We start from the raw sequence: 20,645 nt of genomic DNA on the forward strand, positions 1-20,645 counted from the left end.
CTGTATTGTGTGAGGTGTCCTTTCCTGGCCTGTATTGTGTGAGGTGTCCTGGCCTGTATTGTGTGAGGTGTCCTGGACTAGCCTGTATTGTGTGAGGTGTCCTGTACTGGCCTGTATTGTATGAGGTATCCTGTACTGGCCTGTATTGTATGAGGTATCCTGTACTGGCCTGTATTGTATGAGGTATCCTGTACTGGCCTGTATTGTATGAGGTATCCTGTACTGGCCTGTATTGTATGAGGTATCCTGTACTGGCCTGTATTGTGTGAGGTGCCAGTAGGTACTTCTAAAATGATGAACGTCTACAACCGCATTGAGTAGCCAAGTGATGAGGATCTTTGATAGATTTATAAATTGTATTTAGCTGTTTATTGTGGAATTAGGTCATAGCTTACAAGTAAAGGTCCTTTTACATTGATGGTAAACCGGTGTAAACCGATTTATCCATTTTGCAAAAATGGACATTTGATTCTTTTTAAATGTCAAATAAATCAGTTTAATCCAATCCCACTCTGATACATTTCTGATATCTTGTTATTTATTTATCTTGCTCTAAATAGAATAACTATGTTTGATTGGAATGCATAATATTTTGGATCTCAATTGTGTAATACTTGACTAAAAAAGACGGACTGCTAAAACCTTTAAAGCTAATTATTGTGTTTTGCGCTTGAAATGCAGACACAACTCTACCTCATGCAAAGAGAACCACCTCCCCTCCCCCTTACTTTACCCAATCGCCCCCTGATAGCCACGTCGTCACTTCTCTTTCTTTTTTTAATCATCCAGACTTTTAAACATAAAACTCTTAACATATGATTTGATAAACAAACTATTAGTTGGTGACCCATACCCACTGGGTGACCGTTTACATTAGCTAGCTGTCAATTATACCTTTTTTTTGTAACTTTTTTGCCCACCAGCCACTGTGGCAGGTAGATTTAAATGACAAGTTTGGGGATAATTCATCTATACAAAGTATTTTCAATAAAAAACAAATTGACATATTAACAATAAAAAAACATGCATGGCTAAACCATCATAAGTCAATTTGTTTTTTTATATTTACATCTGACTGCATAGAAATGTGTCCACAGACACATTATTGGCCCTTAACACTAATATTCAGAAAAAACACTGCCTCAAAAGGCTATCGCCTTAAGCAATACAAGTAGAGGCATATGCTTGAACTTTATACCCTGAACTTTTAAACGTTGCAAACGTGCAAAAACATAATCTTATATTTATGTGGCATTCAGTCCAATGCTGAATATATATCTGTACCATTCAGTAGGCCAATGCTGTGGTAAAGTGTGTAAAGTATGACCAAGTGTTTCTTTCTGTTCAATAGTCTAGATAGAACTTTATCAATCCCCTGTAGGAGAAATTTGCTAATAAATCAATAATTGTAAAAAAAATAAGGAATCTCCCACTTCCGGCTTCCATGAAAGAGAACCAAACTAATTCACACAATATAGTTCATGCAAATCTAGCATTAAAGGTTAATTTAAGGAAGTTCTCTCCAGTCACGCTGAAAGTAGTTCGCTAGTAGTAGCGCTTTAATTTGCAGTGTCAGAGAATTCTGAGAAATCTGAATGCTGACTAAATTTTCAGAATTCTGACACTGCAAATTATTGCGCGCTACGACTAGTGAACTACTTAAAAGAAAACTCGACACCGCAGCCAGGCAACAAATGACTGGTGAGAACCTTCTTAAATGAACCTTCAATGCTGGATTAAATTATCAGAATTCGGATTTTATCCAAATATTCAGCCTGGATTCCATGGATCCGATTTTCGCCTGAGATGGGGAACCAATCACAGAACGGGGGGGGACGGCAAGACGATGACGACGTCTATGGGACACACCCATCGTCTTCTTCCGAATTGCGTGCGTCTTCTTCCGAATTGCGTGTGTCTCACGCCGAATGCGTGAGACTTGAGAGCTGTTACCGGTATATCATCCCGGGACTCTCTAAATCGACGCCACCTGATGGGTTAGTGGTCAGAGAACAACTCATTAACGCGGGGATAAGGGGTTCGATTCCTTAATGAAGCTAGCTTTTTTCTTTCATATTGGACTGGATGTTTGCATGCCATTTTGCGTAACTTGTAGTTTATGATGAAGAAATGTTACTGGGGTTAAGGTTAGGGTAACGCTAAGGGTAAGACACAAAGTGTTTTTGCAACACAATATTTCTTACAATAACAAAGTCCAAAGTTTTGATGACTCCAGTAGGAAACTTAAGATACCTAGAGAAATGCGTGAGTGCTCACAAAACATCAACAAGTCAGCATTGTGGTACAGGGTGATCATTTCTGATATACAGTACAAAAGCTGAAACTATTAGCCAGGAGTGGGAAAGATGCAGACGCAGACGTGGGAAGCATTAAGACGCACCAACACACAGTTCCCTGTTGCAAAATGGTTCAGAGTTTAATAGAAATAGTTAGGGTTAGCTGGTATGGCGTTATCTGGTACGGCTATAGTCTAATGTTAGCTTAGTTCATGTTGTTTCGTCATGTTAATCGCTAGTAATAGTAAGTCATTTGTAGAAATATAGCCTATCATCACAGACTGTTGGAATGTCACCCACCCTCCATCGTGTACGACACTGACGCTCGTAATCTGTAGTGCAAGGGAGTTCGTGCACAGATCCCTGAGACAAACGGCTACGGCTACGCGCAAACCCATAGCGAGTGACGTAGGACGTAAAGTCCCGCCCAGGTCGAAGTGGCGTCGATTTAGATTTAGAGAGTCCCATATATTATCTATTATCCCAGATGTTGACAGTCGCAGTTCAGCAAGAGAGGCGTAGAAGAAGAAGGGGGGCGGATGTAGACAGTAATGGTTGTGGAACTATGCAGCGCCGTATGACGAATGTATTAAATATGCAAATTCCATCGGACCTGACTGGAAAGTATTACCCGACACAGTGGCGGGTGAAGTGACACAATTCACCCGCCACCATACAAATTCACCCGCAAATGGCGTGTGGCGGGTGTTAATTTCCATCCCTGAGCCAAACACTATGTGTACGTTCCATGGTGCTTCATAAGCAGGTACCAGTGATTTTGTGACGTTAAAGTGCACATTGGTATACTCTTCATCGTCACGTCAAAGGCCCATGAGGTGTGTGGAGCTCTGCCTGGGCAGCGGTGGAATGCAGGCTCCCAGACCGTTGAGCTTCTGGATATTTACATTATAATGGACTGTTGACCTTCTGGGATAGTATCGCCACGGTGTGGCTGGGCAGATGTGTGGCGCTCGTTCTGGACGCTGATCTCGTCCCGTTCTGGATGCTGTTCACGTCCAGAACGGGCGCCCTGCGCCCTGCGCCCTGCGCCCTGCGCCCTGCGCCCTGCGCCCTGCGCCCTGCGCCCTGCGCCCTGCGCCCTGCGCCCTGCGCCCTGCGCCCTGCCTGCTCCTATCAGTAAATAAAATACATTACTGACTATCTGCCTGAAGTGGCGGTTCTAGAAACATTTTACTAGGGGGGCCAAGGAGGAGCCAGTGTGTTATGTATGAATAAAGACGCAATGTCACAGAGCTCTAGTCGGAGCTTCCTACTCCATTTATTCAACCAACTAACTCACGCATGCGTGACTCACATCAAGAGTGCAAAACCAATTAGAATATGGCATGTCGTAAACATACGTAACATCATGCATTGTTGCAGCAATGTCAAACATAGCACAGTGTTTAACCGGAGGGGCAAGAAAAAAAAGGCAAACAATTATGATAAAAACATCAAACATTTAATCTGTACAAGAGTTTATAACTTCACCAGTCTGTATTTTTCTGTCAAACTATCTTAAATTGATGGAGCTTATGCCCTAAATCATCAAAATCATAAGAACAACTGTTTTGTACAAGCGTGCAAGGGAGGTAGGGCCATAATAAAGTTCAAAACAATGCACCGTTTTCTATTTATTTTATCAGTTTCAGTGTGGAGAAACTGTGTTCCCAAGAGACTGAGTTTACAGGAAGGGTTACAGCAATATTGAACAGTCTAAAGAGCTCAAAGGAAACTTGCCTGTTCTAATCTTCTTTCCTCAATTCATGATGGCTGCTATTAGAAGAAAAAAAACGTAGGGGCATGCATTCGATTTCGTTGCATAACCATCCCTCCCCACTTAACACGGGCAGATAGCCTTCTACTCTTTACTCATATGTATTTGTTATCCCAATGCAGCAGCCAAAACGGATGAAAATACGTGGTTGACATCACAACATTGTGTAGCCTAGACCTAGCAAGGATACTGACATTCGGATACTCTCTTCTGCTTCGGTGGGTTTTCATAGATATGATTAGGTTTCTAAATATATCGAGACCAGGCAAACTTAATTTCATTATCAGTGTGAGGTCACTTACGAAAGGAAATCGTTTTGCTTAACTTCGACTCTTGCAACAGGAGAAATCGTGGCTCCTTTCTCCAAGAGTAGTCGCTGAGCTCTCATTTACCGAGCAGCAGCAGCACAGTGTTTGGGTTAGCCGCTCTAAGTTACCCGTGTAAAACAATGCGTTGCATAAGTTCTGTAAAATCAGTAAAATCATAATTGTTTTATTTTGTCAGCACGGGGGGGGGGCGCAGGGGGGGCCAGGGACATGTCTACAGGGGCAATGGCCCCCGTAGGCCCCTGTGTAGAACCGCCATTGGATCAGAGTCTTTACCAAACCCATTGTAGATAGCCATAACGTCCGTCAGTTCATTTATATCGTCCAAGAACACGGACCAGTCTGTGCACCCAAAGCAGCCATGAAGGGCAAGGGGAGGTGTGGACTGTCCTCAGTCCAAACCTCCAGTCTTTGCTCGCACCTGCTCATGCTGTAACAGTCCCATGGTTGGTAGGACTTCATTATGATCTGATGAGGTGGACCTTGGTGGACCTCCAAGGAGGGGTCCACCCACAGATTTATAAGCCTCCTCAATAGGACCGTAGCGTGGGGCATAAGACCTACTGATAAAACCCGATCACATGCCCTTTAAGTTAGTTGAAAATCTCCCAATACAAAGTTGGGGGAATCCGGTGACAAAGATTGCAGATGTTGTGTCACTTAGAATATTACACAAGCAGCTGATTTGGCGTTGCTTAAGGATGTATATACACGACAGTGACTGGGATGAAGAGTCAGTGTGGTTTTGTCATCTTATCTAACCAGCCTAAAGCAACCTTTTTTAATCTTCAAGACTCATACAACATTTGTACCACTAGATTGCAGCCTATTTAGTCTGTATTTAGTGGCCATTTAAAAAAATAGAATAAGAAGAACCATGAATCTTTGGGGCCAAATTCACAGCCCCTCCATAGCGATATTGTTTCAGAACACTTCAAGACTTGTGATATTGAATTCCTCAATCATCAATTACTAAGATTACATCTTGGTGGACAAAACTGAATCCAGGGCAGCTGCTATTAGGGGCGTCAACACTGCACTCCGGGGAACTGCAGTTGTGTTAGTCCACGCTCGTCTCAAGGCGGCTGCTGTCGGCGTGGTCCACACTAGTCTCAGGGGAGCAGCCTTTGTGGTGGTCCACACTGGGCTCAAAGAAGCTAGAGTTGTGTGGGCCACATTGGGCTCAGATAAGCTAGAGTTGTGGTGGTCCACACTGGGCTCAGGGCAGCAGCCTTCGGGGTAGTCCAGGCTGTGATCAGGGCAGCAGCTGTTTCGGTGGTCCATAATGCTCTCTGGCCAGCAGCTGGTGTTGGGCTGGTCTAGCTGTGAATCAGTTGGTCCAGGTCCCCATGGGCAAAGAAGCATCAGAAGAATTTCAGTTCATTAATCCAGAAATCGACAGCGTACTGATATCCGAGGAGGTCCTTTTGGAAATAAATGTTGAACACATAATATTAGGAAGCAACACAATATCGGATATAGGAAGCATTGGAGAGTGTAATGCCGCTTTTCCACCGCACATGTAGCTCGACTCGACACGACACGACTCGACACGACTCGACACGGTAGCAGCGCGGGTGCTTTTCCACCGCAAATAGTACCTCCGGGACGTGGGCGGGGTCGTCTGCGCGAAAGGGCCGTGACGTATTTTTGTACGCGACGCAAACTACACCTACGTAACCCACACATGGACAGAACCCACATAACAACAATGGAGAACATCGATGCGATGGTATTCGTGTTCGTATTATTAGCTGGCATGTTGAAGAAGTGGAATATGTTGGCTGCGGCGCTACTATGGCTGTTCTATCGTTACCAGCATGGTTGCCATGTCGCTCTCGTGACTTCGTCACACTCTCTGGCCAATCAGTGGCCGGCCGTCTGCCGACGTCACCTTTTAGCATCGGCTCAGCCGCTTGGAACCTAGAGCGAGGCGGTACTAGAAAAAGCAGCCACTTGAGGTACTAGATCGCAGTGGAAACGCAAAAAAGGCGAGCTGAGTCGAGTCGAGTCGAGTCGTGTCGAGCTGGTACCATGCAGTGGAAAAGCGGCATAAGGTACACCTACTCTTTGCCACTGTCTGTGGTGTCTACTGGGGCCTTCTTCTGTTCCTCTGACACAGAAGGTGTGTGGCTCACAGGTGGGCTGCAGGGCTGGACTACAATGGGCTCAGGGCAGCTGCTGTAGCTGCTGACACATCATGGCCACTGCATTAGAGTCTACAACGTTACTGGATCAACACCTACCTCGACAACCTCCAGGGAGATGAAAGAGAACGATCTGGGCTGGCACAGCTTGAGCCCTTTTCTCCTCACACTCTTCGTATACTCTCGTTGTGTCTGGAAAATAGCCTCTGTTTTGGTTAAGTTCTATTGGCCCGTAGATACTGTAAGACAGGTGGACTGACAGACACCTATATGGATACCTTGCGTCTCCAGACAGATCCTTTGGGGAAACACAAAGGCGTTTTGATGCCTTGGTACCGTGCAGCATAGCATCACGAAGTTCCCCATGGGTTTGTATGATGTATGCCCACTGCAACACAACACAACACATCCTTCCTGTTAGCAATCAACCACTGGATTATGTCTCAGGGCAGCAGCTGCCTTTGGGGTGGTCCACACTGCACTCACAGCAACAGCTGCCTTTGGGGTGGTCCACACTGCACTCAGAGCAGCAGCTGTCATTGGGGTGGTCCACACTGCACTCAGAGCAGCAGCTGTCATTGGGGTGGTCCACACTGCACTCAGAGCAGCAGCTGTCATTGGAGTGGTCCACACTAGTCTCAGGGCCGCAGCCTTTAGGGTGGTCCACACTAGTCTCAGGGCCGCAGCCTTGAGGTGGTCCACACTAGTCTCAGGGCCGCAGCCTTTAGGGTTGTCCACACTAGTCTCAGGGCCGCAGCCTTTAGGGTGGTCCACACTAGTCTCAGGGCCGCAGCCTTTAGGGTGGTCCACACTAGTCTCAGGGCCGCAGCCTTTTGGGTGGTCCACACTAGTCTCAGGGCCGCAGCCTTCAGGGTGGTCCACACTAGTCTCAGGGCCGCAGCCTTCGGGGTGGTCCACACTAGTCTCAGGGCCGCAGCCTTTCGGGTGGTCCAGGCTGTGATCAGGGCAGCAGCTGTCTTGGTGGTCCATACTGGTCTCTTGCCAGCAGATGCTGTTGGGCTGGTCCATGTCTGAACCAGTTAGTCCAGGTCCCCATTGGCAAAGCAGCAACAGCAGCAGAAGGATTTCAACACCGTCCTAAAGAACCGCTTCACTCTGCCCTGTTTCTTCTGCCTCTTCTTTTGGGCGACATCTGAATATGACACCAAAACAGGACATTCATATTTTGGTTTAAAATACAAACAAGAGTAGACTTAGGCTTTAGACTTCTGACAAACCTAATGGGATGGCTGCTACGGCTGGCTTGACCTCCACAGTTTCCGTGGCACCCCCATAGGAAGTGGTAGGTATGGATGCAGTGCTGTCAAATCAAAAGATCAAGAGAAAATATTTTAATGTGTTGTAATTCCATCAACAAATCCTGATAAAAAGACAATTAAGAAGTGGATGAGCCCTCAGAATGTAGGTGTGGTAGGGTTCCTGCAAAGTCAGAGTTACTCAATATGTTTCCCTCAAACCTAGCAGCTTCCACTTGTTGATTGCCAGTGAAACACCCATTCTTACACACAGGTAAATGATTATTCATTTAATTGTATCATCAAACGGTCAATACTGATAGTCCTTAATGGTGAGCCTTGTATATGACAAAATGATTACTGTTGCTAGCTTTTGGTATAAATACTAGTGCTGTTAAGCGATTAAAATATTTAATCGCGATTAATCGCATTAATGTCATAGTTAACTCACAATTTTCTTTTCTATGCTAAATATCCCTTGATTTCTTTGTCCCATTAATTGTTCTCATTTTAATGCTCTTATCAACATGGAGAAGTGCATCGGCTTGCCTTTCGCAAATGTTTTTTTATTGATAAAAACATTGGCATATACTGATCAAAGCAGGACGATACAAAAAAAAAGCCTATAGTGCAATTAAACGATGAACATACAAATATACTGCCTTGAACATAGCAATCAGGCTACTGCTTCTTTGTTTTGAGCCCAAAAAAAATAAATAATAAAAATAATCATTTTAAATAAATAAATAAATGCGTTAATCGAGCGATAAAAAAATTAACGCCGTTAAAATCGGTTTGCGTTAACGCCGTTAATAACGCGTTTAACTGACAGCACTAATAAATACCCTTGATCTCAAGAAGATATGGGACACAAGAAGATTAGCCTACCTCACCTTCTCAGAACCAAATTAATGTTGAACACATAATATTAGGAAGCAACTCAATATCGGATATAGGAAGCATTGGAGAGTGTAAGGTACACATACCCTTTACCACTGTCTGTGGTGCCTACTGGGGCCTTCTTCTGTTCCTCTGACACAGAAGGTGTGTGGCTCACAGGTGGGCTGCAGGGCTGGACTACAATGGGCTCAGGGCAGCTGCTGTAGCTGCTGACACATCATGGCCACTGCATTAGAGTCTACAACGTTACTGGATCAACACCTACCTCGACAACCTCCTCCAGGGAGATGAAAGAGAACGATCTGGGCCGGCACAGCTTGAGCCCTTTTCTCCTCACACTCTTCGTATACTCCCGTTGTGTCTGGAAAATAGCCTCTGTTTTGGTTAAGTTCTATTGGCCCGTAGATACATTAAGACAGGTGGACAGACAGACACCTATATGGATACCTTGCGTCTCCAGATAGATCCTTTGGGGAAACACAAAGGCGTTTTGATGCCTTGGTACCGTGCAGCATAGCATCACGAAGTTCCCCATGGGTTTGTATGATGTATGCCCACTGCAACACAACACAACACATCCTTCCTGTTAGCAACCAACCACTGGATTATGTCTCAGAGCAGCAGCTGCCTTTGGGGTGGTCCACACTGCACTCACAGCAACAGCTGCCTTTGGGGTGGTCCACACTGCACTCAGAGCAGCAGCTGTCATTGGGGTGGTCCACACTGCACTCAGAGCAGCAGCTGTCATTGGGGTGGTCCACACTGCACTCAGAGCAGCAGCTGTCATTGGGGTGGTCCACACTGCACTCAGAGCAGCAGCTGTCATTGGGGTGGTCCACACTGCACTCAGAGCAGCAGCTGTCATTGGGGTGGTCCACACTGCACTCAAAGCAGCAGCTGTCATTGGAGTGGTCCACACAAGTCTCAGGGCCGCAGCCTTTAGGGTGGTCCACACTAGTCTCAGGGCCGCAGCCTTTAGGGTGGTCCACTCTAGTCTCAGGGCCGCAGCCTTTTGGGTGGTCCACACTAGTCTCAGGGCCGCAGCCTTTGGGTGGTCCACACTAGTCTCAGGGCTGCAGCCTTTTGGGTGGTCCACACTAGTCTCAGGGCCGCAGCCTTTTGGGTGGTCCACACTAGTCTCAGGGCCGCAGCCTTTTGGGTGGTCAACACTGGTCTCAGGGCCGCAGCCTTCAGGGTGGTCCACACTAGTCTCAGGGCCGCAGCCTTCAGGGTGGTCCACACTAGTCTCAGGGCAGCAGCCTTTGGGGTGGTCCAGGCTGTGATCAGGGCAGCAGCTGTTTTGGTGGACCATACTGGTCTCTGGCCAGCAGATGCTGTTGGGCTGGTCCATGTCTGAACCAGTTAGTCCAGGTCCCCATTGGCAAAGCAGCAACAGCAGCAGAAGGATTTCAACACCGTCCTAAAGAACCACTTTACTCTGCCCTGTTTCTTCTTCTTCTTCTTTTGGGCGACATCTGAATATGACACCAAAACAGGACATTTATATTTTTGTTTAAAATACCAACAAGAGTAGACTAGGGCTTTAGACTTCTGACAAACCTAATGGGATGGCTGCTACGGCTGGCTTGACCTCCTCCACAGTCTCCGTGGCACCCCCATAGGAAGCGGTAGGTATGGATGCAGTGCTGTCAAATCAAAAGATCAAGAGAGAATATTTTAATGTATTGTAATTCCATCAACAAATCCTGATAAAAAGACAATTAAGAAGTGGATGAGCCCTCAGAATGTAGGTGTGGTAGGGCTCCTGCAAAGTCACTCAATATGTTTTCCTCAAACCTAGCAGTTTCCACTTCTTGATTGCCAGTGAAACACCCATTCTTACACACAGGTAAATGATTATTCATTTAATTGTATCATCAAACGGTCAATACTGATAGTCCTTAATGGTGAGCCTTGAATATGACAAAATGATTACTGTTGCTAGCTTTTGGTATAAATACCCCTGATCTCAAGAAGATATGGGACACAAGAAGATTAGCCTACCTCACCTTCTCAGATCCAAATGAATGTTGAACACATAATATTAGGAAGCAACTCAATAACGGCTATAGGAAGCATTTGAGATTGAACGGCACACCTACCCTTTACCACTGTCTGTGGTGTCTACTGGGGCCTTCTTCTGTTCCTCTGACACAGAAGGTTTGGGGATCCCCGGTAGGCCGCAGGGCTGGGCCACACTGGGCTCAGGGCAGTGGCTGTAAGGCTGTGCCACAGTAGACTCAGGGCGGCTGCTGCAGGGCTGGTCCATAGTGGGCTCAGGGCAGTGGCTGTAAGGCTGTGGCACAGTAGACTCAGGGCGGCTGCTGCAGGGCTGGTCCATAGTGGGCTCAGGGCAGTGGCTGTAAGGCTGTACCACAGTGGGCTCAGGGCGGCTGCTGCAGGGCTGGTCCATCGTGGGCTCAGGGCAGTGGCTGTAAGGCTGTACCACAGTGGGCTCAGGGCGGCTGCTGCAGGGCTGGTCCATCGTGGGCTCAGGGCAGTGGCTGTAAGGCTGTACCACAGTGGGCTCAGGACTGCTGCTGTAAGACTGGACCACAGTGGGCTCAGGACTGCTGCTGTAAGGCTGGACCATAGTGCGCTCAGGACTGCTGCTGTAAGACTGGTCCATAGTGGGCTCAGGACTGCTGCTGTAAGGCTGGACCATAGTGCGCTCAGGACTGCTGCTGTAAGGCTGGACCATAGTGCGCTCAGGACTGCTGCTGTCGGTCTGGATCTCTCTCCCCAGGCTGAAGAAGGGATGCTCCAGAAGTGCGCGTGGTGTGATGCGCTGGTCACAATCCAGATGGAGCATCCTCTTCAGCAGGTCCGTGAAGCTGGGCGGGATAGGTTGGCCTGGCTGATGCCCTGCCTTCAGGTTAAAAGTGAAAGGATTTAAAAGATGGAACACAACATGACCACTGCGTTAACGTCAGGATCCACACATACCTCGACCACGTCCTCCAGGGAGGTGAAGAGGAACGGTCTGGGCCAGCGCCGCTGGAGCCCTTTGCTCCTCATACCCTCCTCCTTCTCCCGTCGTGTCTGGAAAATAGCCTCTGTTTTGGTTAAGTTCTATTGACCCGTAGATACCGTAAGACAGGTGGACGGACAGACACGTATAGGGATACCTTGCGTCTCCAGACCGGTCCTTTGGTGAAACACAAAGAGGTTTTGATGCCTTGGTTCAGCATTGCATCAGGAAGCTCACCATGGGTTTGTATGATGTATGCCCACTGCAACACAACACAACACATTCCACACACAGTCCTTCCTGTTAGCAATCAACCACTAGATTACGGTGAAAGAATATTATTATTTTTCAAGGATTCAATAATCTTTCCAATCATCCCCACAGACTCAGAATCAGACTCAGACTGTCATTTGAAAATTGTATTAGTGTAAAGGTTTTTGGGGTATATTGACTTTGAAATACACTGTTAGACTAACCATGTCATATTCTGTGTAGCCGGGATAAAGTGGGGCACCAATTAACAATTCTGCTGCCAGGCAACCCAGGGACCACATATCAACCATGCATGTATATGGGAGACCCAGCATGATCTCTGGGGATCTGAAATAAAAGAAAGATGGGAAATTGGAGCAACTTTAATCAGTAACCAATAGGAACAAACCAGGTCAGAACGGCTGTCAGTTACTCACCTGTACCAGATGGTACAGAAATCGTAGCCGATTTTGGCCTGGGACAAATGGATGGAACAGCCGAAATCAATGAGTTTGACTTGAGTGTCCTGTCCTGTCATCATGACGTTGTCAGGCTTCAGGTCGGCATGAATGATCCCAAGGGTGCCCAGGTGGTCAAGGGCTGAGGCCAGCTGAAAATCAATATTCTATGATAGTTAGGTTTGACTATGTTACAATTTCGGTTCATCAAATTATTCTTCTTTAAGAAATGCTGTCGACTCCTTTGAGGGGTTTCAGGTGGAAAGTACCAAAGAGCAAAGTGTGATGATTAAATCCAAAGTATTATACTCCATCAGACACACTCAAGAAACACAAAACACAACAATGTATTGTTGTTTTTCAGGTTGAGGTCCAACCTTACCTGTTCCACTATATTTTCTATCTGCATCAGAGGCAGACTGCGGCCTGCTCTCTGCCTGGTGAAGTCTAGGAGAGACTGGTCCAGGAGCTCAAACACCAGACAGACGTAGGGACCGTGTTTGAAGTCCCCCATCCATTTTACAATCCCACACCTTTCCGGGTCCAGAGCTTGGAGGCGCGTTAAGATGCGAATCTGAGAATAAAGAGCAGGTTAAAGAGATATTTTACAATGATTAGAATGTGAAATCCCATGAACCAGTAATACAAAAAAGAAACACACAGAATCAGAAAAGGGGCATATTATTTCCAGCAATATAGGGAAAGTAAGGGTAGGTAGGGGGGGTAAAATGAGCCAGTGTGTAAGTTGACCCAACCACTGCATTTAGGCAACTGTACACATTTGTTTTATTTGACCATCTATTCAGGAAGTACCCATAATGTATATCTGTCTGTGATGGAGGGAAGAACATGGAGTTTCAAGTATGTTTTTTGCACAATAAAGTAGCATTACACAACTGATTTGGTTTTTCATAAAATGAAAAATGCATTTAACTTGAAAAAGTAAATTGGTAAATTTACCCTCAGATGGTTCAAAGTTGAACCACAACATCACTTTTTGAAACCTATGTCATAGATTCATTGTTATCATCTTGATTGACAAAGAACATCCTGAAATAAAGGTAGATGTTTTAATTTTACTTCTGTCTTATTTGTCCTTGCCTAGTGGTCAACATGAGTAAAACATTGACTCGTCTTACCCCACTTTACCCTATAGTAAAATAACATTATTTATTAATTTATTAATGTGTTTTGTTTTACCTCTTGTTTAGCCGACGCTAACAGTCCCGGGCTATTCTTGATGATTTTAACAGCCACCTTTTCATTGGTGGCTACTTCAACGCATCTGGCCACCTTCCCAAAAGTTCCTTCCCCCAGGAAGTCTTCCACCAGGTAGGAGGAAGACTTTGTGGTTATCAGGTCTCCTTTGAACACAGAGAATGAGTGATCTGGGAGAGAGAGAGAGAGAGAGAGAGAGAGAGAGAGAGAGAGAGAGAGAGAGAGAGAGAGAGAGAGAGAGAGAGAGAGAGAGAGAGAGAGAGAGAGGTGACAACGGGAATTTATTGACATGAAATCGACATCCGAAGATGGTTTGTAATTGTTGTAAAGAAATTGTATTGTGTAATTGTTGAATTGTCGATTGTCGCCATTTGATCATACCGGGATAACACTAAAATTGTTTTAGGAGGTTCGACGATTTGTTTCTTAGCAGCGCCACTATCTGGCGAGAAAAAGACACGCATGTTCATTGTGGAAACGGTCTCCCAGCTGTGAGGGGATATCATCGCCATCCAGAAAGGATGCCACGTTTTGAAACACAAACTATTTTCTTTCAATTAATCCATCCACAACTGCAACTCGTATCGAAACTGAAGGTGGCGGTGTTGAGCCGAAGAGCTCTCGGAAGACCCGAAGCGTTCAGAGCGGTCAACCAAAAAGATATTGTCCTGCACGGAGCTGGGAACTCACCGTCCATGTCGCTGGGTTGTCTCACTACATCAAAGTCGAAAAGTTTTTTTGAAAAACCTCTCTTTTTCAACAAAGCTGCTCTCTCTCTCCACTTCACGCAATGTCCAAATGCCTGATATATTTTCTTTGCACAACGCAAGCCTATATAAGATAGAAAAACAAATTGTGACGTCACAATTGGAAACGCATCATTCTAAATGCATGTTGCTTGGTTGCTATGTGTGTTATTAGGAACAATTAATCACGTGACAATACTATCAATATTTAAATCTCCCAACTGATGAACAGACAGGCCCCAGGCCCATTGTTCTCCCGCCGTCTGGGATCATGCAAGAAAGGCGATGTGAAATGTGAAGGAAAATAAATTCTACATAATAGTGAATGAGCTATGGGGATGAACATTAACTTTTTTTTTTTATCCATCAGATGGACATATTCTCAACTGTTTTATACATCATTGAATTGTGGGAATCATGTGCATTCCAGACATTTTAAACACTTTGTATAATATAAATATCCATGCAAATGGATCATGGTTACCCATTTATACATTCATTTAGCACAAAAAAAAAGAAAGCAATTGAAAATACTTGACAAGAAAATAAACACGTTTCAAAAATTCTAAATAAACCATAACCAAAAAAGTTTGTCACCAAGAATATCATCAAGAACTGTGAATGTCTCCCATCAGTCTCTGATGAAGTTAGTTCTATATTTTTTCATTTTATTTAACAAAGTCTTGGAGGGATGGGGATGTTTGTTATAACATCCTCTAACGGGAATGCACTTGTCGTGGAACTGTATAGTAACAACACAGAAGTTTCCTCTCTAGGGTATTTTCCTTGATTTAATAAAAAACAAACCAAAAACACATTAGGATCCCTATCCCGGCGGGCCGTGAACCGGCTTATCGGAAGGTATGCAGACCATCTCCCAATCTCCTGTCTTTCCTCTGCAGCCACACCAATGTGTAATACATCTGAAGGCTACTGATCCCATGTCCAATTGGTTAAGTCATACAGTTAGGGCACATCAGACAGTCAAGGGGGCTCTATCTATCCTGGATGTATTATCCATCTAGGATATCTACTTACATGGGATGGACCGCTTGGTCGCCACTAGATGGAGCCTGAGGGCAGACACGATCCTCTCCTTCCATGAAATATTCCTAAATTATTTTATTCAATCCCCACCATCCATCACAAATAGTAAGGATGCTTATTGCTGTTAAACCACAGTATTGTCTAACAGCTGTGCAAATAAAAACGTTATTTGACTTAGGCTACTTGTTCTCAGCGATGTAGTTGATACGGTTGCAGTACCAAAGGCACTTTTTCTTGGGCTCAAACTGAGCCAGATACTTGACTACAGACATATATATATATATATATACTGATCATAGATACAAATTCTGACCATTGATGTCCCCTGTTGCCAGCGATAGACACCGTGGTCTTATTATAGCCTGATGTTGTGTTCGAGATCGTTGGCGATTTGAGTCTGTTGAGGCCCAAGGCAAAAGTTCCTAGTGGCCTCTCCAACCAACGTTCATCACCATTATGTTATAAACAATCACACAAAAACGAGTTATTCTGAAAATACATAAAATAACAATAAATTCTTAAATAACTTTAAGTAAAACAAATGCCGCTTTAGATGCCATGGCTAGTGCAAATGCTGATATGTTCTCGCATCAAAAAACATTGAAAATTGCACTCCACTGAAAAAGAGTCAGTGTTGTAATTTGTTAGCACTATATAAATACAAGTATAGAACAATACAACTAAAACATATAAAGATAGTATAAAATGCACACCTCACAGAAGTGTGAAGTGACTTGATGTTAATTATCTCAAATAAGTTACTGCAATAGAGACAATTTCTAGAATAACTACTTACCTATTTTTAAAAGCCTGTACTTTAGAATAGTTTTCTTAGGTAATTAAAACCCAATTACAATTCCAGTGCTCATCAAACCCCCTAAGGTGCTACACATGATAATCAGAACATTAATATAACAGCAAACAAACTACAAAATGTGCTGTTTACGGGCCTTTGCTAGAGAAAATGCTTGCCCTAGCTCCAGCACTTTTTCGGCCTTCGAGCTACTTTCAAATTGACCAGGTCAAAATGATCTACCAACATAAAAAAAAAACACCAAACATACATTTATTTATATGTACTGAGTCAGGGGCGTAGCCACATGGGGGCCAGTGGGGGTCAAGGCCACCATCGGTCAGAGGTTGGCCAACCCTAAAGAAAGCTGAAATATATGCATTAGTATCTTGATCTAACTTTGACTTATTATTTTTATTTAAAAGTGCTATACTTCTACATTATAAATAAATATTGCACTTAAAATTGCACTTTAAAACTGAAACCCCCACAGAAGTCAGTGGGAATGTCACGCAACCTACCCGCATTACCTTTGCGATCGACGCCATGGCCACCCCTGCCCTAGGTGATAGGAATGCCAACATGTGGTGTTTAGAGGTTTCTGCCTACAAATGGAGATTTCAGACAAGGAAAAAAGTGGTATATAGCGGGTTTTGACTCAAATTTATTTGATTAACGTATACTACGTGCGGAGAGCATTCACTCAATGTCTTTATCTCATTTTTGACGGAGGTGGCGTTTAGAGGCTTTTGCATCTGAACTCTTTGTATATATATCAAGATATCTGAAGCCAGTTCAAGTCCTTTTTGCCTAACAGCCTTCACTTAGCACCATCCACTGATTCACCATCAGATAGGTAAGGAATACTGAATTATTAGAATATCTCCTCTCCACTGTTTTCTGGAGAGTTGCAGACCTTTTCATGTCAGAAGGTGAATCACAGGTCCTACATGAAAGGTGATGTTATATAAAGGGTATGAGGTGTTGGTTGTTTTAAATTAACACTAGGCTATACACTGTACATTATCAGCAAACTGTCATAGCAGAACTTGGATATGATGCTGCTGCATACTCATACTATTACTACTTTAAATAAGCAATGCCTTTATAAAGAAGGCAACCATATGATATATACTATAACAAGAATAAATTATAAAATGCACAAAAAAATAACCATTCACTTTTATCAAAAGGAAGATATCTCTGAAGAAGACAACAGGGGTGATGTTGCTAACAGTCATTGTAACAGTGCTGCCATGAACCCAGTGTGTTGGCCATCTGGGTCTGGGCATTGGTCACATATCCTGCCCACTCCTGCCGTGCCGCCTGCTGATCCTCTACCCACCGGTCTTCCTATTGCCGCACCCCTTGCTCTTCCTGTCCTTTTTCCTGTGGCCGTCCTTGTGTTTCCCTGTGATGGTTCTTGTCCCCGGCTATTGGGGGGATTCCAGGTCTCATCAGCAGTTGACATTGGTGCATCCAATGAGGAGCTATCAGTCTTCCTGCAACATACAGTATTAACATGTCAACAGAAGCACTTACAAAAATCTTGAGATAGAGAGAGGACATGATCAGCTGACAATATTGATGTGGCTACATTGAAAGAGCTGTCATGTGTTTTAGCAAATGTTAGTACTTATTATTGTCAAGTGTGTAATTCATTTAGCAATATATTTTTCTTCATTCTGTAAATACCTAGCGTTGCCTCCTCTGTGTGTCACTGTATATACTATGGTTTATTAAAATGATTTTGTGCTTATGCAATTACAACCAAGTTAAGGTAAGACCATGAATATGGCAATGACTTCCAATACAGAACATGTTATGCATAATATTAATACACATGAGCAAGTCAGCCTGTTGCAGCCGCTGTGCATCAATTCAACCGTAGCTTTCCAACACAGTGATAACTGTTAAAGAAGGCGAATACCTTAATTAGTGATGTGACATTTTAATATTGATCAAGCCTTCTATGATGTGCTACAATATCCATTTATATTAGCAACAGGCCACAGACGAAGTTTACAGACTCAACGCGAAGACGCATGAGAGACGCTGTAAAAACAAAACATTATGGAGAAAAGTTATTTCCGTAGCCCATAATAAGAAACTAAAATGCCATCTTCACATTTGAGAAAGACTACTGGGGGCAGCTACAACATCAACATAAGTTTAGCCTCTTTTTTTCACATGTGAATTGGGATTCAAGTGGATTCAAGTTACCGTTGGCCAAATCCGACCTAAGTGATTCTCACTGTTGGCGACAACCTGATTGAAATCAATACGACGAGAATGCATGGATTGAAAGAGCGCACAATTTCGCTGCAATTACATTGATAGACTAAAGTGAACTTGCAGAAAGCACTAAGAGGCGAACTTAACACCCATTCTAACATTTGGATAACGATACATTATAGCTTACAATTATAAACATCTGATCAATTCTCTCATGTTCAACCATCGCAAGCAGTTATAACCAATTCATCCCTTCTCTGTGAAAATAGCAAAGAGGCGCAAAGAGGCAACTGGCGGGCATCCATACTTGTAGTTGTTATGAAGTCTAGTCTCAAAAAAAATCTGTTTTTCCAGTTTTATGTCATAGCCTACAAACTTCTGAAAGGCGTTTTCTGAACACTCTTATTTTGGATGAAGGGAAGGTTTATGTAAAGACACGTAAGAGTTTCCAAAGCTCAACGTTTTGAATACAGCATAAAGCAAATTTAAGGGAGAAGTCGTAAAAGCATGATATCACCCCTTCAAATACATCTCTGCTCAGACGGTGCTTCACCTTCCACACACACACCAGATCAGAACATCAGAATAAGACATCAGATCAGAACATCAGAATAGAACATCATAACAGCACATCAGAACAAACATCCGAACATCAGATCAGAACATCAGATCAGAATGGGTTTTCCTTTTGGAGAACCCCAAAGACCTGAGGTGCTCCAAGTCGACAAACTAATAAGAATGCCTTCAATATTACTTAAGGAAACGAGTATCTCCCAACGTCACAAACTGTATTAAACTAAACAGGCAGGATATGAAATAGATCTCTTTAGTGAAGGAGAGCTTCGCTTGTGATTTTGAGGTATCTCGTTAATTTAGAAAAACAGGGCAGAATTCATTTCTTGTTAGGCTTTAGTTCGGTCCATTCGCTGTCTGACCAATGAAATAGGATAGGGAAGGCGGCGTGTTAAGACCTCACATGCTTTAGTAAAGCGTGCGTGCGAGATATAAATCGCATGTGTGCTTTATAAAAAAAAACTTCCAATTCACCTCCCTGGCTCGCTTTAATTTGAATGCTTAAATATCCTCTGAATTATCTAGGATAGCACTGCAATGCGTCCAGTGGTTTCCCCCCCAAGTGGGTTTTCCCCCAAAAAGGTACTATATTTTTGGCATTTACATTGCAAAGACATCATACCTCTGCATCAGCCAAGGTCAACATTAGGATGATATAGAGTGTAGAGAAAGATAATGAGTTTACGATACAAAACCACAAGCTTTCCACATGTTTTTATTCATTCTGACAAGAACGGAAGCTTTATAATTATGCTTACTGCTTCTTAATCTTAGTTGGAACTGTAAAAGTGACTGATAGGTTCATGGGTCTGATAACAATGTGGATAAGCTCCTGTGTTTCGTTCCCCTTTCTACTCCGGATGCTCTGGCTCCGTGTCCGCAACAAGGGGCTCCTCGCTGGTGATGTCTTGTTTCCGGGGCTTTGGCCCTCCGCTCCGTTGGCCCCTCTACTTGGGGTGCCCCCACAGTGTTCTCCCCTGAGCTCTCTCTTCTGGCTGGGGCTCCAGTAGAGCATTCCCAGCTTCCTCCTTCTGGTCAGACGGGGTAGAGCCAGGGCTTCCCAGGGTCTCTGGTCTCTCTTCAGGCACTCGACAGTGATCTGTCGGGTTTGGAAGGTTCTCTGGACCTTCCCCAGGTGAGTAGGGTTCTTCGGCTACTTCACCCCGGGCCTCCTGCTCCTTTCCCTCCTCCCCAACCTCCTCTTGTTCGTCCGGTTCCCTTTCCATGTCATGCTGCGGAGGTTGATCCGTTGTGCTCCACACGCTTCCCTGTTGTCAGTCCCCTCTGGGATGTGCTGCATTATCCTCTGGATATTCCTCTCCCTGCCTGAGCTCTGTGCCTTCCCTCTCTACCTGTATGTAGAAGAGAGCAAAGGTTTTCACCAGGATATCAATATATCAATGTTTCAATGGTTATGTAATGGATTGAGCAACGAGGCCAGGCCTTGATGATAAAGGTTAGGTGTGTATTGTGTGGTGTAAACAGTATTTACATGCTGTTTTTGAAGTATATATATTTCCTTTCTGACCTGAATTGGAATGACAATATTGGCAGGAGCAGTGATTTCAGTCAGTGGAGCTTCTACATTATGCCTATGGGCAGCCTGGAAATAACAGTTAACATCATTAACAACTAGCAAAAGATATATA

General features: G+C 44.2%; 2 protein-coding genes across 2 annotated transcripts; both read right to left on the reverse strand.

Annotated features, from left to right (window-relative positions):
* Positions 1 to 9,308: 9,308 nt before the first annotated feature.
* On the reverse strand, positions 9,309 to 10,054 carry LOC130392015 (keratin-associated protein 5-1-like). Its single transcript, XM_056602412.1, has 2 exons — positions 9,693 to 10,054; positions 9,309 to 9,600 (listed from the first exon to the last, which is right to left on the reverse strand). Exons 1-2 carry the CDS (start codon positions 10,052 to 10,054, stop codon positions 9,309 to 9,311), a joined length of 654 nt encoding a protein of 217 aa, XP_056458387.1.
* A 747-nt stretch (positions 10,055 to 10,801) lies between these two features.
* LOC130392032 (homeodomain-interacting protein kinase 2-like) lies at positions 10,802 to 14,299 on the reverse strand. Its single transcript, XM_056602436.1, has 8 exons — positions 14,293 to 14,299; positions 13,585 to 13,748; positions 12,767 to 12,958; positions 12,364 to 12,536; positions 12,151 to 12,274; positions 11,832 to 11,936; positions 11,650 to 11,745; positions 10,802 to 11,572 (listed from the first exon to the last, which is right to left on the reverse strand). The coding sequence occupies exons 1-8, from the start codon at positions 14,297 to 14,299 to the stop codon at positions 10,802 to 10,804; spliced, it is 1,632 nt and encodes a 543-aa protein (XP_056458411.1).
* Between the last annotated feature and the right edge of the window lie 6,346 nt (positions 14,300 to 20,645).

This window comes from Gadus chalcogrammus, chromosome 1 (assembly GCF_026213295.1).
Source record: "Gadus chalcogrammus isolate NIFS_2021 chromosome 1, NIFS_Gcha_1.0, whole genome shotgun sequence".
Lineage (NCBI taxonomy): Eukaryota > Metazoa > Chordata > Actinopteri > Gadiformes > Gadidae > Gadus > Gadus chalcogrammus.

What these genes read in the sequence shown, in the direction of transcription:
- LOC130392032 (XM_056602436.1), bottom strand. An exon ending in GCTACACAGAATATGACATG is followed by an intron (nt 11,937 to 12,150) that starts GTTAGTCTAACA and finishes GTTGTGTTGCAG; the next exon opens with TGGGCATACATCATACAAAC. An exon ending in GACCGGTCTGGAGACGCAAG is followed by an intron (nt 11,746 to 11,831) that starts GTATCCCTATAC and finishes GCTATTTTCCAG; the next exon opens with ACACGACGGGAGAAGGAGGA.
- LOC130392015 (XM_056602412.1), bottom strand. Translation starts at nt 10,054, where the DNA reads ATGGACCAGCCCAACAGCATCTGCTGGCCAGAGACCAGTATGGTCCAC. An exon ending in GCTGCGGCCCTGAGACTAGA is followed by an intron (nt 9,601 to 9,692) that starts GTGGACCACCCT and finishes CTCCAATGACAG; the next exon opens with CTGCTGCTTTGAGTGCAGTG.